Below are 12,905 nucleotides of genomic sequence, written 5' to 3'. Positions count from 1 at the left end.
TTTGTTAGTGGCCTGTATAGCCCTAGTAAGCTTCACGTTCGTTTTTGTTGTTTCTTGTTTTGTTGGCGACATTTATAATAAAGAGAAATGTACGCTCACAACGCTGCACCTTGGTCTGATCATTTCGAAGAGCGTGACAGAACTACCCACCACCAAAGGACCAAGCAGCGTGGCCAGGAGGAGCAGGGATCCTGGGCCCGGGAGAAGAGAGAGTGGGGGATATCTTGGACATGGGAGCAGGTTATGGCAGGGTACAAGACCTTGCTATGGAAACAGGCYGAAGTAGCGAGAGAGGAACGACAACGATACCAGGAGTCACGGCAACGAAGCATGCACGAGAGGCACATGAGGGGGAAGGCACATGAGGAGATTGGCTGAGTCAGGTTGGAGACCTGAGCCAACTCCTCGTGCTTACCGTAGGGAGCGTGGTACTGGTCAGGCACCGTGTTATGCGGTGTCTCCAGTGCACGTTCACAGCCCGGTGCGCTACATTCCAGCTCCCCGCATCGGCCGGGCTAGAGTGGGCATCCAGCCAGGACGGATGGTGCCGGCTCAGCGCATCTGGCCGCTAGTGCGTATCTACAGCCCAGGATATCCAGCGCCGGCTCTGCGCACTGTGTCTCCGGTGCGCCTGCACAGCCCAGTGCGTCCTGTGTAGCGCCCCGCTTTTGCCGGGCGAAAGTAACCATCCAGCCAGGACGGGTTGTACCAGCTCTACTCTTGAGACCTCCAGTGCGCCTCCACGGCCCAGTGTATCCGGTGCCTGCCCCACGCACCAGGCCTCCAGTGTGTCTCTCCAGCCCGGTGAGTKCTGTGCCTGCTCCACGGACCAGGCCTCCTGTGTGTCTCCCCAGCCCGGTGAGTCCTGTGCCTGCTCCACAGACCAGATCTCCTGTGTGTCTCCACAGCCTGGTGAGTCCTGTTCATGCTCCACGGACCAGGCCTCCTGTGTGTCTCCCCAGCCTGGTGAGTCCTGTGCCTGCTGCACGAAAGAAGCCTCCAGTGATGATCCATGGCACGAAGCCTCCAGTGATGATCCATGGCACGAAGCCTCCAGTGATGATCCATGGCACGAAGCCTCCAGTGATGATCCATGGCACGAAGCCTCTAGTGAAGATCCATGGCACAGAGCCTCCAGCGACGGTCTCCAGTCCGGAGCCTCCAACGACGGCATCCAGTCCGGAGCCTCCAACGACGGCCTCCAGTCCGGAGCCTCCAACGACGGCCTCCAGTCCGGAGCCTCCAGCGACGGCTTCCAGTCTGGAGCCTCCAGTGACGGTCCCCAGTCCGGCGCCTCCAGCGACGGTCCCCTGTCCGGAGCCGCCAGGGAGGGTCCCCAGTCCGGGGCCTGCAGCGAGGGTCCCCAGTCCGGGGCCACCAGCGAGGGTCCCCAGTCCGGTGCCGCCAGTGAGGGTCCCCAGTCCGGGGCCGCCAGCGAGGGTCCCCAGTCCGGGGCCTGCAGCGAGGGGGACTGGGGCAGCCTGTTTTTCCACCTGTGATTGTGGGTAGTTGTCTTTGTTAGTGGCCTGTATAGCCTTAGTAAGCTTCACATTCAATTTTGTTGTTTCTTGTTTTGTTGGCGACATTTATAATAAAGAGAAATGTACACTCACAACGCTGCACCTTGGTCTGATCATTTCGACGAGCGTGACACACAAATCGTGTGAGGTTTACTAAATGGACCTTTTAGATTTAAAGTCTTGATACTCACCCATACAATTCCCCCCCACCCCAATATTAWGTGTATTGATTTTCAGATGGGCAAACCTACAAAAAAAAGATTGCAGTTTTGAAACTGCAGTAAAAGTGCAGTCAATTGTGGTATTTTGGACGCAGTAATTGCAGAATAACTGCAGTTGAACTGCTGTTTTTATTTTGGACGCAGTATTTGCAGTATACTGCAGTTATACTGAACTGTGACTGAAATCTTTTTTCGTAAGAGACAGTTGACTAGATATCACACAGTCCCACTGTTGCAGTCCCACAGTTTCATCCCACAGAGAGAAAAAATAACAGTATGAAGATGAAGTAATCATCCAACAGATAGTGGAAGTATACAATACTAACTCTGAGGTAAACACATTGTTTTTTATTAACAATATGACTTAATTGCGAACTGTCTAGCATCCTCTAACATCTAAGCAGTTCCTAGAGTTGTCTTTCTTGTAATTTCTGTCAAAAGTGTTATACCTAACTATCCCATATCAGTCCACACACCCCTCTCTCACCAGTGAGAGCATGACATCATGTATTATGGATGATCTCTCCCCAAAACAGAGTGAGCATTACAAGGACAAGGAATTTTCTTCCATTAAAGCCACAAACTGGACATGCTCTCTCTCTCAAATGGGATGTTCTCCAGTGGGTAGAAAGAAATCCACCAGCATGTAATTTAAAGGTCCAACTCTAAACTTAATCTAACCCTAGCACTAATTCCAACCCTAGCACTAATTCCAACCCTAGCACTAATTCCAACCCTAGCACTAATTCCAACCCGAGCACTAATTCCAACCCGAGCACTAATTCCAAATCAAGCACTAATTCTAACCCGAGCACTAATTCTAACTTTAACCATAAAACCCCTAGAAATAGCATTTGACCTTGTGGGGACCAAGAAAAARGTCCCAGTTGGTCAATTTTTGTTTGTTTACTAWTCTTGTGGGGACTTCACAAGTATAGTAAAACACATCCACACACACACACAACACACACACACACATGCCTGTGGGGTGATCTGACAGCTAAAAGTAACCATATAGCCATTGTTCACAGGCACTAGAGGAGAGAGGAGCATTGAATGAGTCTTGACATGGTTTTCACATTACTGACCATGTGCTGTCAAACTCCATAGTTGCACCTCTCATACTCGCATGCCCCCCCCCCCCCCCACGCACACACGCTCTCTCTTTCGCTCTCTCTTTCTTTTCTTCCCCCTTCAACCAAAGAAAGACTAGCTCAGGTATCTGTCAGGCTCCAGTTCCTCAGGAGGTCTCACATTGAGAACGGATGCCCTCGCCTGTCCTCTCTCACTGTAACACAGACACACACATTCACCTGTCAATGGAGAGGGGTAGAGAAAGAGATCTGGAAGCCTAAGACAGATGCTGGAACAGATGCTGCCCTCTCCTTACACACACACACACACACACACACACACACACACACACACACACACACACACACACACACACACACACACACACACACACACACACACACACACACAGAGCTCTGTGTTAATATAGGTGGGTGTGTGTGTGTGTGCATACATGAGTGGTAGTGTACATGTGTGCGCCTGTGTTGTTGTGTGTGTGGGTGTGTGTGTGTGTTGTGTGTGTGTGTGTGTGTGTGTGTGTGTGTGTGTGTGTGTGTGTGTGTGTGTGTGTGTGTGTGTGTGTGTGTGTGTGTGTGTGTGTGTGTGTGTTCAACAGCAAGTGAGAGCGAGACAGAGCAGCTGCAAGGCTAGTCCAAGTGAACATGCCCCCTCGCTTTTAGCACTGGCCTGGTAACCAGTGATAAGACGTAGCTGGGGGGGATCTGTGGAGGGGGGGGGGGGCTGAATAGGAGAGCGGGGGGCATCCGAAGGGGCCGCAATGGCCATCAAAAGCTCCGAAACCAAGGAGACTCTTAAGACCAGGGCCCTCCTAAGCTCAGCCAGGAAGGAATATGCTTTGTCCTCAGTCAGTCTCACTGATTTCTATTCAAATCCACTACCTGTGAGAGTTACCTTCTATTTTCGTCAGCTTTAGTGTAGTGGTATGGATGTGTGGCCACTGGCCAGATAAATGATGCTCAAGGTACCAAGCTGACATCTATATTACAGGGGTCAATAAAGATGTAGGTTTTTGGTGGATATTGTATGTAGCTCCTGTATTTGGAGTTGTAACGAAGCTGTTTAACCCATGGATATATCGAGTAAACTAGTCGTTAACTCTGTTTTTTGTCAAGCGTCAACTGTTATGTAGCTAAGGCCCTTTAACTTTCAGTAAATTCTTTGAAGTGTTTTTGAACGGTCTGAAAGTTGTACTCCCCGTTGGCCATTGGGACATTTCCTCCCTCGCAAATAACATGCTGCATTGCTCTTTTTCTCTATCTCTGTCAAATCAAACATTCAAATCAATTCTAACCTGATTCGTTTTTATTTCTCCTCAGATTGCAGAGGAATGCTATGCGGCTTCGGGTCAGTATGTGAACGTGATGCGGCTGACCCCTCCAAGACAGAGTGTGTCTGTAAGAAGATGGTGTGTCCGTCGGTTGTGGCGCCTGTGTGTGGCTCGGACTCCTCSACCTACTCCAATGAGTGTGAGCTGGAGAAGGCCCAGTGCAACACGCAGCGGCGCATCAAGGTGCTGCGCAAAGGACCCTGCGGTGAGTCTTGCTAGCTAGCACGTCATGCTAGATACAGTGCCTTCAGAAAGTATTCACACCCCTTGACTTTTTCCCCCATAAAATGGTGTTAGAGCTTGAATTTAAAAGTGATACAGTTAGATTTTGTGTCTTTTGGCCTACACACAATATCACATAATGTGGAATCATGTTAAAATGATTTTTTACTAAAATGAAAAGCTGAAATGGCTTGWGTCAATAAGTACCAGGGAGGTTTTCCATTGCCTCACAAAGAAGGGCACCTATTGGTCGATGGGTAAAAATGAACAGACGTTGAATGTCTCTATGAGCATGGTGAAGTTACTAATTACACTACGGATGTTGTATCAACACACCCAGTCACTACAAAGATACAGGCGTCCTTCCTAACTCAGTTGCCGGAGATGAAGGAAACCGCTCAGGGATTTCACCATGAGGCCAATGCTGACTAAAACAGTGATAAGAGACAACTGAGGATGGATCAACAACATTGTAGTTACTCCTTAATGCTAACCTAAATGACAGTGAAGAGAAGGACTCATGTACAGAAAKAAATATTCCAAAACATGCATCTTGTTTGCAATAAGGCACTAAAGTAAAACTGCAAAAAAATTGGCAAAGAAATGTACTTTAAGTCCTGAATACAAAGCATTGTGTTTGGGGAAAATTCAACACAGCTGTAACGCACTTAAGGCGTAGTGGGTGCGGAGTCAGGCGCAGGAAGCAGAAGGTACAGAACAATGTTTTATTCTGGCACAGAGGAAAAATGTTCACGCCAATACCGGGCGTGAGCATACAAGACCGGCCCAAAACCAGGACCCAAACAGTCCGGAGGAAAAACAAAGGGAAACGCACTACCACAAACATACACAGAGGAAAAATAAGCCCGCACAAAGACCAGGCGGGCCTTCCCGGCTTAAATAGCCCAACTAAAAACCTAAACAAGAAACGGGTGTAACCAATAAGACAAAACCAACAGAAAAGGGGAAAGGGATCGGCGGCAGCTACTAGACCGGTGACGACGACCGCTGAGCGCTGCCCGAACATGGGAGCAGTGACAACAGCACGTCACTGAGTACCACTCTCAATATTTTCAAGCATGGTGGTACAGTAGCTGCATTTGCAAGGACTAGAGAGTTTTTCAGGATAAAAATAAACAGAATAGAGCTAAGCACAGGCAAAATCCTAGTGGAAACCTGGTTCAGTCTGCTTTCCAGTAGACACCGGGCGTCAAATGTACCTTTCAGCAGGACAATAATCTAAAATACAAGGCCAAATATACACTGGAGTTGCTTACCAAGACGACATTGAATGTTCCTGAGTGGCCTAGTTAGTTTGAAAAGCAAAGAAAAGCAATGATCAACAACCAACTTGACAGAGCTTGAAGAATTTTAGAAAGAATAATGGGCAAATATTATACAATCCAGGTGGGCAAAGCTCTTTGAGACTTAACCAGAAAGACTCACAGCTTTAATCGCTGCCAAAGGGATTCTAGCAGGTATTAACTCAAGGGTGTGTATACTTATGTAAATATTTAATTTTCAATACATTTGCAAACGTTACTAAAAACATATTTTCATGTTGACATGACGGCGTATTGTGTGTAGATGGGTAATCCATTTTGAATTCAGTGTGTCACACAACAACATGTGTAATAAGTCAAGGGGTATGAATACTTTCTGAAGGCACTGTGCTATTCAGTCTGTTTCAGTCCATTGGCATCCCGTTAGCTACTACTGGTCAGTGTTGTGTACTGACATGAAGTGTTGTATTTACAGTGCGGTGAGATCAGCTAACTAGCGTTACGCTAGCTACTATTCAGTCTGTTTCAGTCAGTTTTGTCTACTACTACTGTACCGGTCCCTTATGTATAGAGAGTCCTAGCTAGCGTTATGGTACTATTCAGTCTGTTTCCGTCAGTGTTGTGCTGTGTAGAGCTGTACCCTGATGTATTGTATAGTTTCTTAGCTGGCATCACGCTAGCTACTATTGAGTCCATTGCAGTCTTTTGTGCTCTTTCATACCTTCAGAATGAGTCCTGCTAGCATTACGCTACAGTACAGTGGCATGTTCTGTACCTCTGCGAGTAAAGAAGCTGTTATGTCATCACATAGATACAGTATTATGACAGGATTTAAAGAAACGTGCCATAAGCCTATTAGAAATGCCAGTATGTGTTTGAAATGGCGTGTCTTCTATCACGAGTTATACCAGCCACCAGATGACAAAACACCTCGACGCACGCTGTGTCTGTCTACCACGGTCCAGAGCCAACATATAATAACAGCAGTCTCCAATGAAGCCTATTTGGCTCATCGTAACCACCACTAGTTAGCATAGCAGCACCAGCCACTCCACCAGATGTTTGCAGGGCTGAAAGCACAAAGCAATATGCTACAATGGGCTTTGTGTCGTGTTTTTTTTCTTCTATGCTTTCGCTACAGTGCTAATCCATCAGCTGATTGCTGTGCTGGCTAACAGCAGGGCCTGTGTGACTAAAGGGCTTGCCAGATAGAGGGAAGGAAACAGGAACAGAAAGACAGAGCGAGAAAGAGAGGAAGGGAGACAGAGAGAGGGAGGGAGCGAGGGGGAGGGAAGGGAGAGAAAGAGGGAGGGAGGGAATGGGGAGAGAGGGATGGAAGGGGAGAGAGAGAGAGGGAGGGAGGGAGGGATGTCGGGAAGAGAGGGGGAGGGAAGGGAGAGAGACAGGGAGAGAAACAGAGAACTGATAAAGAAAGACAGATGGATAAAGAGAACGAGAGAGAGAGAGAGGGAGGTAATTACATCAGCTAGAGGAACAGGCCATATACAGCCATCAAAAGGCCCATAATTATCCAGACTTACCCGCTGGGAGCACAGTGTAGTTCTGGGTAAAGGGCGATGGTGGCCTGTGGGGCGCAACTTCCTCCTGATGAACAAGGTCTGCATCGGGAGATTTAGTGACTATGCTGCTATTCACAAAAATAAGAAAAGCTGCTTCTGTATTGATTATGACAAGTGAGGACTACGGTGTACAGGGCCCATATCCACAAAGTGTCTCAGAGTAGGAGTGCTGATCTTCAACAGTGAAGAGGCGACTCCGGGATGCAGAGTTGCAAAGAAACAGCCATATCTCAGACTGGCCAATAAAAAGAAAAGATTAAGATGGGCAAAAGAACACAGGCACTGGACAGAGGAATTCTGCCTAGAAGGCCAGCATCCCGGAGTCGCCTCTTCACTGTTGACGTTGAGACTGGTGTTTTGCTGGTACTATTTAATGAAGCTGCCAGTTGAGGACTTGTGAGGCATCGGTTTCTCAAACTAGACACTCTAATGTACTTGTCCTCTTGCTCAGTTGTGCACCGGGGCCTCCCACTCCTATTTCTATTCTGGTTAGGGCCGGTTTGCGCTGTTTTGTGAAGGGATTAGTACACAGCATTGTCTGAGATCTTCAGTTTCTTGGCAATTTCTCGCATGGAATAGCCTTCATTTCTTAGAACAAGAATAGACCGATGAGTTTCCGAAGAAAGTTCTTTGTTTCTGGCCATTTTGAGCCTGTAATCGAACCCACAAATGCTGATGCTCCAGATACTCAACTAGTCTAAAGATGACCAGTTTTATTGCTTCTTTAACGAGCACAACAGTTTTCAGCTGTGCTAACATAATTACAAAAGGGTTTTCTAATGATCAATTAGCCTTTTAAAATGATAAACTTGGATTAGCTAACTCAACGTGCCATTGGAACACAGGAGTGATGGTTGCTGATAATGGGCCTCTGTACGCCTATGTAGATATTCCATTCAAATTCTGCCGTTTCAAGCTACAATAGTCATTTAAAACATTAACAATGTCTACACTGTATTTTTGATCAATTTGAAGTTATTTTTATGGGCCAAAAAATGTGTTGCTCTTTCAAAAACAAGGACATCTCTAACATTTCTAACCCCAAACTTTTGAACGGTAGCGTACGTTAACGACTCAATCAGTCATTAATAACTCATTGTGTACACAAGGCATGAGGAGCTACTTAAGATACTTTGCGGTGATTTGATTTTGAATGCAGAGCGTATCTGTACACAGTAATTGGTAATATGAGGCTTTCAAGGATTAATAAAGTGTATTCATTTGTGGGGGGAAATCATACAATACAGAGCTATGTAGCTACTCAGTCTGATTTATCCAATGCTCTTATCTAGAGTCCCTTCACAATGCATTGAAAGTCTACAATGAGAGATGCTGGACAGCAGTATTGTTCCCGAATGACAAACACTGTAATTCTGTATAAAAAAAAGACTTCCATTTGACAGTTTCACACTGAGAAAAAATAGCAAGCTAGAAGATGAGAAGCAGAGAGAAGGGCGCAGCGGGTCAGGGGAAACTGGATGACAGGTTCTTATTCTCTTTCTCCATCCAATATATTTTGTCAGCACAGAAGGTCCAGGCAGCTCACACTGGCTGGTATTATGTTGTTGTCTGGGATGGTGGAGAGATCTGCTGGAGGGAGGGAGTGAAGAGAGAATGTTTTAGAAGTATATTAACCGGGTACTTTAGGTCCTGGATGCTGATTGGCTGAATAGCCGTGGAATATCAGACATAATAAACTGGGTGGTTCGAGCCCTGATTGCTGATTGGCTGAAAGCCGTGGTATATCAGACCATATACCATGGGTATGACAAAAAAAATATTTTTACTACTTTAATTATGTTGGTAAGCAGTTTATAATAGTAATAAGGCACCTCGGGGGTTTGTGGTATATGGCCAATATACCACAGCTAAGGGCTGTATCCAGGCACTCCGCTTTGCATCCTGCTTAAGAACAGCCTTTGGCCGTGGCATATTGGCCATATACCACACTTCCAATTCAATTTGTCACATGCTTCGTAAACAACAGCTATAGACTAACAGTGAAATTCTTTCTTACGCCCCCCCCCCCAAAAAAAAACAACAACAGAAATAGCCTGAAAAAATAGAAAATAATAACACAATATACATGGGGTACCAGTACCGAGTAGAGTAGATGTGCAGGGGTACGAGGTAGTTGAGGTAGATATAGGTAGGGATAAAGTGACTAGGTAGATAGATAATTAACAGTAACAGTTGCGTATGTGATGAGTCAAGAGACCAATGCAAAAAGGGCCAATGCCGGTATTCCGGGTAGCTATTGGTTAACTATTTAACTATTTACCAGTCCTTAAGGCTTTATTGTATTTCTTCATATTTTTCACACTTTAAACAAACCACAACTTATAAAGGCTTCATAGGGCATTCCTAAAGTCGTCATAAGCACCATAAAGCGGGACCATATATTTTTTTCTCATTACATGTTGATGGCCCTCCCATTTGAATGGGCAAGGCATGGATAATGTAGTACCATATTAAAGCAGTATTCAAGTTGCATTGTACTGCGCTGTAAGATAACGGCCTGGATCGTGCCTCTGGCCACTCCAGATACCAAGTCAATGTATGGCCACTACATCTGAACAGTTTAGTGGGCGTTTGTACTCGAATAATATTGTGCACATAACTCAGCCAMCACTGGCCTTCATGGACATCCCAGCCTAAGCAGCTCTTTTCATTAATTCCCTCTTTATAAAATGGGTAATTTGGGAGCGGAGACACATTTCTATGGGTTAGTTCACTGGTCCAGCGTGCTGATAATGGCCTGATATCATTTGAATTAAAAACACAGGGTGCTCTGCTTTGTTTAAATCTGTTTAAATGGCCCTCAAGTGTGAGAACTGCCGTTTTTTTAGGGAAGAACAGAGAGAAAAGCGATAGAGAGAAGAGGGGGGAGGGGACAGAAGGCAGCCGGCACTTAACCAGGGTAACGGTTCAGCAGAACATGAAGAGAAATTGGGGGCAGTGTGTGTTTGAGAGGCGGCCCGGGAGAGCTCGAGCTGTGTTAGCTCTCCTAATATTGAACTTGGAGCCGACAGAGAGAGACGGGTAAACACTCGATCTCCCAACCTATGCGGAGCGCTGCGGTGGGGAGGAGATGGAATCCCAGCAAGCGCCCGTGCCTCAGAATTTACTTTGTAGCGCCCAGATCGATGGGGAGATCAATTTTGTGTGTGTATGTTGTGTGTGTGTGTGTGTGTGTGTGTGTAGAGTGGCCCTGGAGCATGCCCTGCCTCACGCACCGTTGATAGACTAGACTCACTCTCATTCTTTTCTCTCCCTCTCCTCTTTCACATCCGCACTGTATTTCCTTCGACCTCTCCCCTCTTTTCCATCACCATTCTCTCTATCCTTCCTCTTTCTCCCCCCCCCCCCCCTTCTCCCCTTCACTGTATATTTATCTCTCCATCTCCTACCATTCTCTCTCTCTCACTAACCAGGTTTCCATCCAACCTTTTAATGTGAGTAAAGTACATGTTGGATGAAAAAAATGGTGGTAACCTTTCCATTTGGTGGTAACCTTTCCAAATGTTGACAAACAAAATACTCTAGACAAAGTGGGATCTTTTTGTGACTGTAAAATTCATAATAGGATAAATAGTGGTGGAAATGCCTTTATAAATATTGATATAGCAACTCTCATACCATGTAAACGTGTGTGGTCTTCCCACTATGACTCAGGAAATGAGTTTATTAGGTTACAGATAAAGTAAGGTGTGATGAACTTCACTGCGTGGTCAAAGTCAGCTCAAAGCTCTTTTCCAATAAATGTTGAGGGTCTTATTCTGGTTTCAGGATGATTGATGCTTGGCTGCCATTTGACAAGGAAAATAGTCTCGGTCTTATCTATAGATGGGTTAGGTGACAACATCACGAAAACGATGTGCACGCTTAAATAGGGCAGAAGTTGTTGTGATTCTGGATGGCTCGATAGCTTCCAACCCATGACAAGAAACTGTCATGTGGGGAATCGTAAGTGACTCGTTTCAGGTAGTTTCATCTTGTTCTTGATACCATGTCTTGTTTTGAGGTGTTTTGACTGATGTCATGTCAATGCTCAAATATATACTGAACAAAAATATAAACTCTACATGTAAAGTGTTGGTCCCATGTTTCATCAGCTGAAATAAAAGATCCCAGATGCACAAAAAGCTTATTTCTCTCAAATTTGTGCACAAATTTGTTTACATCCCTGTTAGTGAGCATTTCTCTTTTGCCAAGATTATCCATCCACCTGACAGGTGTGGCATATCAAGAAGCTGATTTTTATTAGACACATGAAAACTTAAGCGATAAAAGTACCTTTTATGTTCACTACCTCATTACACACAGCTTTTTATCTGCAACAAGTCAGTTTGGTGGAGAAACACCACTGCCGGAAAGATTTGCATATTTTCTTCATGCAGATTTGAGAATATCCATCTGAAAATCTGTCCCCAATTGAATGGAAACCTAGCTATTGCTGCTATGTTTTCTCCCGCCCCTCTCCCGTCTCCCTCCTTCCCCTCCTCTCCCTCCGTTCCCTCTGTCTCTCTGTGGGTAACTGGAGGACAACATGCCTGACTGGCTGTTTGAAAGGCATCCCTGTCTTATCTCTCCAGCGCCAACAGACACCACTTCACTTCCTCCAGCGATGAAGAAAGTCTGCCTCAGTACTCTGTGTGTCTGACTCTGGCTGTACCTCACTTCTCTTTCCTAACCCACCTCCTTAACCCACCTCCTCAATCTCACTCCACAGTTGGTATAACCAAGGCAGTCAGTCCAAAGGGAACTCTGTCTGTCCGTCTGTCTGTCTGCCCGTCTGTCTGCCTGTTTGTTGGCTTTCCTGTGGTTATGTCTTTGCTGCAGTCGAACTGAGGAAGCAACATAGTGTTAAATGTGTTAATGTGCAAATCAATGTGTTTTGTTTCCCTCTTATTGACTGTTAAAACCATGCACTTCAATACCAAGGAAACGGTTGGTTTGCTTCTCTTTGGGTCTGTCTGGCGCCTTTGACAGGAATCTAATTGCAAAGTAAAGCTGGATACTGTAGTTTTGGTTCAAGCAAACTGGTGGCACCCACTTCCTAAGTCTGGTTCCGAATGGGAGACCATGTAAATCTCAGTTAACCACTCTCCAACCTTTAATAGAAGCTTGAAGAGGAGCTACAGTCCCCACAGTAGACAATTACCTCAGAATCAATACAGAATGTTCCCTTTCATGGTCTTCCATAGAAGACAAATCACAAAGACYTTCCAAGAAAAAGAAGCAGATCGTACGGATGTTATTTGAAGCTGTAGTCTGTAGGGTAGTTGTTTTTTTCTCTACCAGCCTTATATGGAGCAAAGCATTCCCAGACACCTAATCCCTGATACTTTGCCCCCAGGCCCAGTTGTAGGGCGGACTACAACTCAAAGCCGCCAGTTTTTCTCTGACTGCACTTTTGTGATGGCCGGTGCTAGTTAGGATGTAGTTAAGATGTTAGTGGCATAGAAAGACTGATGTATCCCTGGCCGTCTTATAGAGCTCTGGGAAGAAGCCTCGGACTCCAAAGCCCCTGGGCCGAAGGAGAGGCAAGAGGAACTTGAAACGAAAGTGAACTTCCTCCGCCTTTTGCCGTCCCTTCATTCCTCCCTCTCCCCTCCTCCTTCCATCACTCTCCCCTCCATCACTCTCCCCTCCTC

General features: G+C 45.9%; 1 protein-coding gene across 1 annotated transcript in view; it reads left to right on the top strand.

The window, feature by feature from the left end:
* The window catches only part of LOC111976655 (agrin-like), a 411,714-nt gene that overhangs the window by 204,109 nt on the left and 194,700 nt on the right, over window positions 1-12,905 (top strand). The window contains exon 4 of the mRNA XM_070448114.1: window positions 4,153-4,368. Coding sequence (XP_070304215.1) covers window positions 4,153-4,368 — 216 coding nt within the window. The remainder of the gene's footprint in view (window positions 1-4,152; window positions 4,369-12,905) is intronic.

This window comes from Salvelinus sp. IW2-2015, linkage group LG17 (genome assembly GCF_002910315.2).
Source record: "Salvelinus sp. IW2-2015 linkage group LG17, ASM291031v2, whole genome shotgun sequence".
Classification (NCBI taxonomy): Eukaryota; Metazoa; Chordata; class Actinopteri; order Salmoniformes; family Salmonidae; genus Salvelinus; species Salvelinus sp. IW2-2015.
Note: the sequence above shows the minus strand (reverse complement) of the source record. Positions and strands in the feature narration are given on the sequence as shown.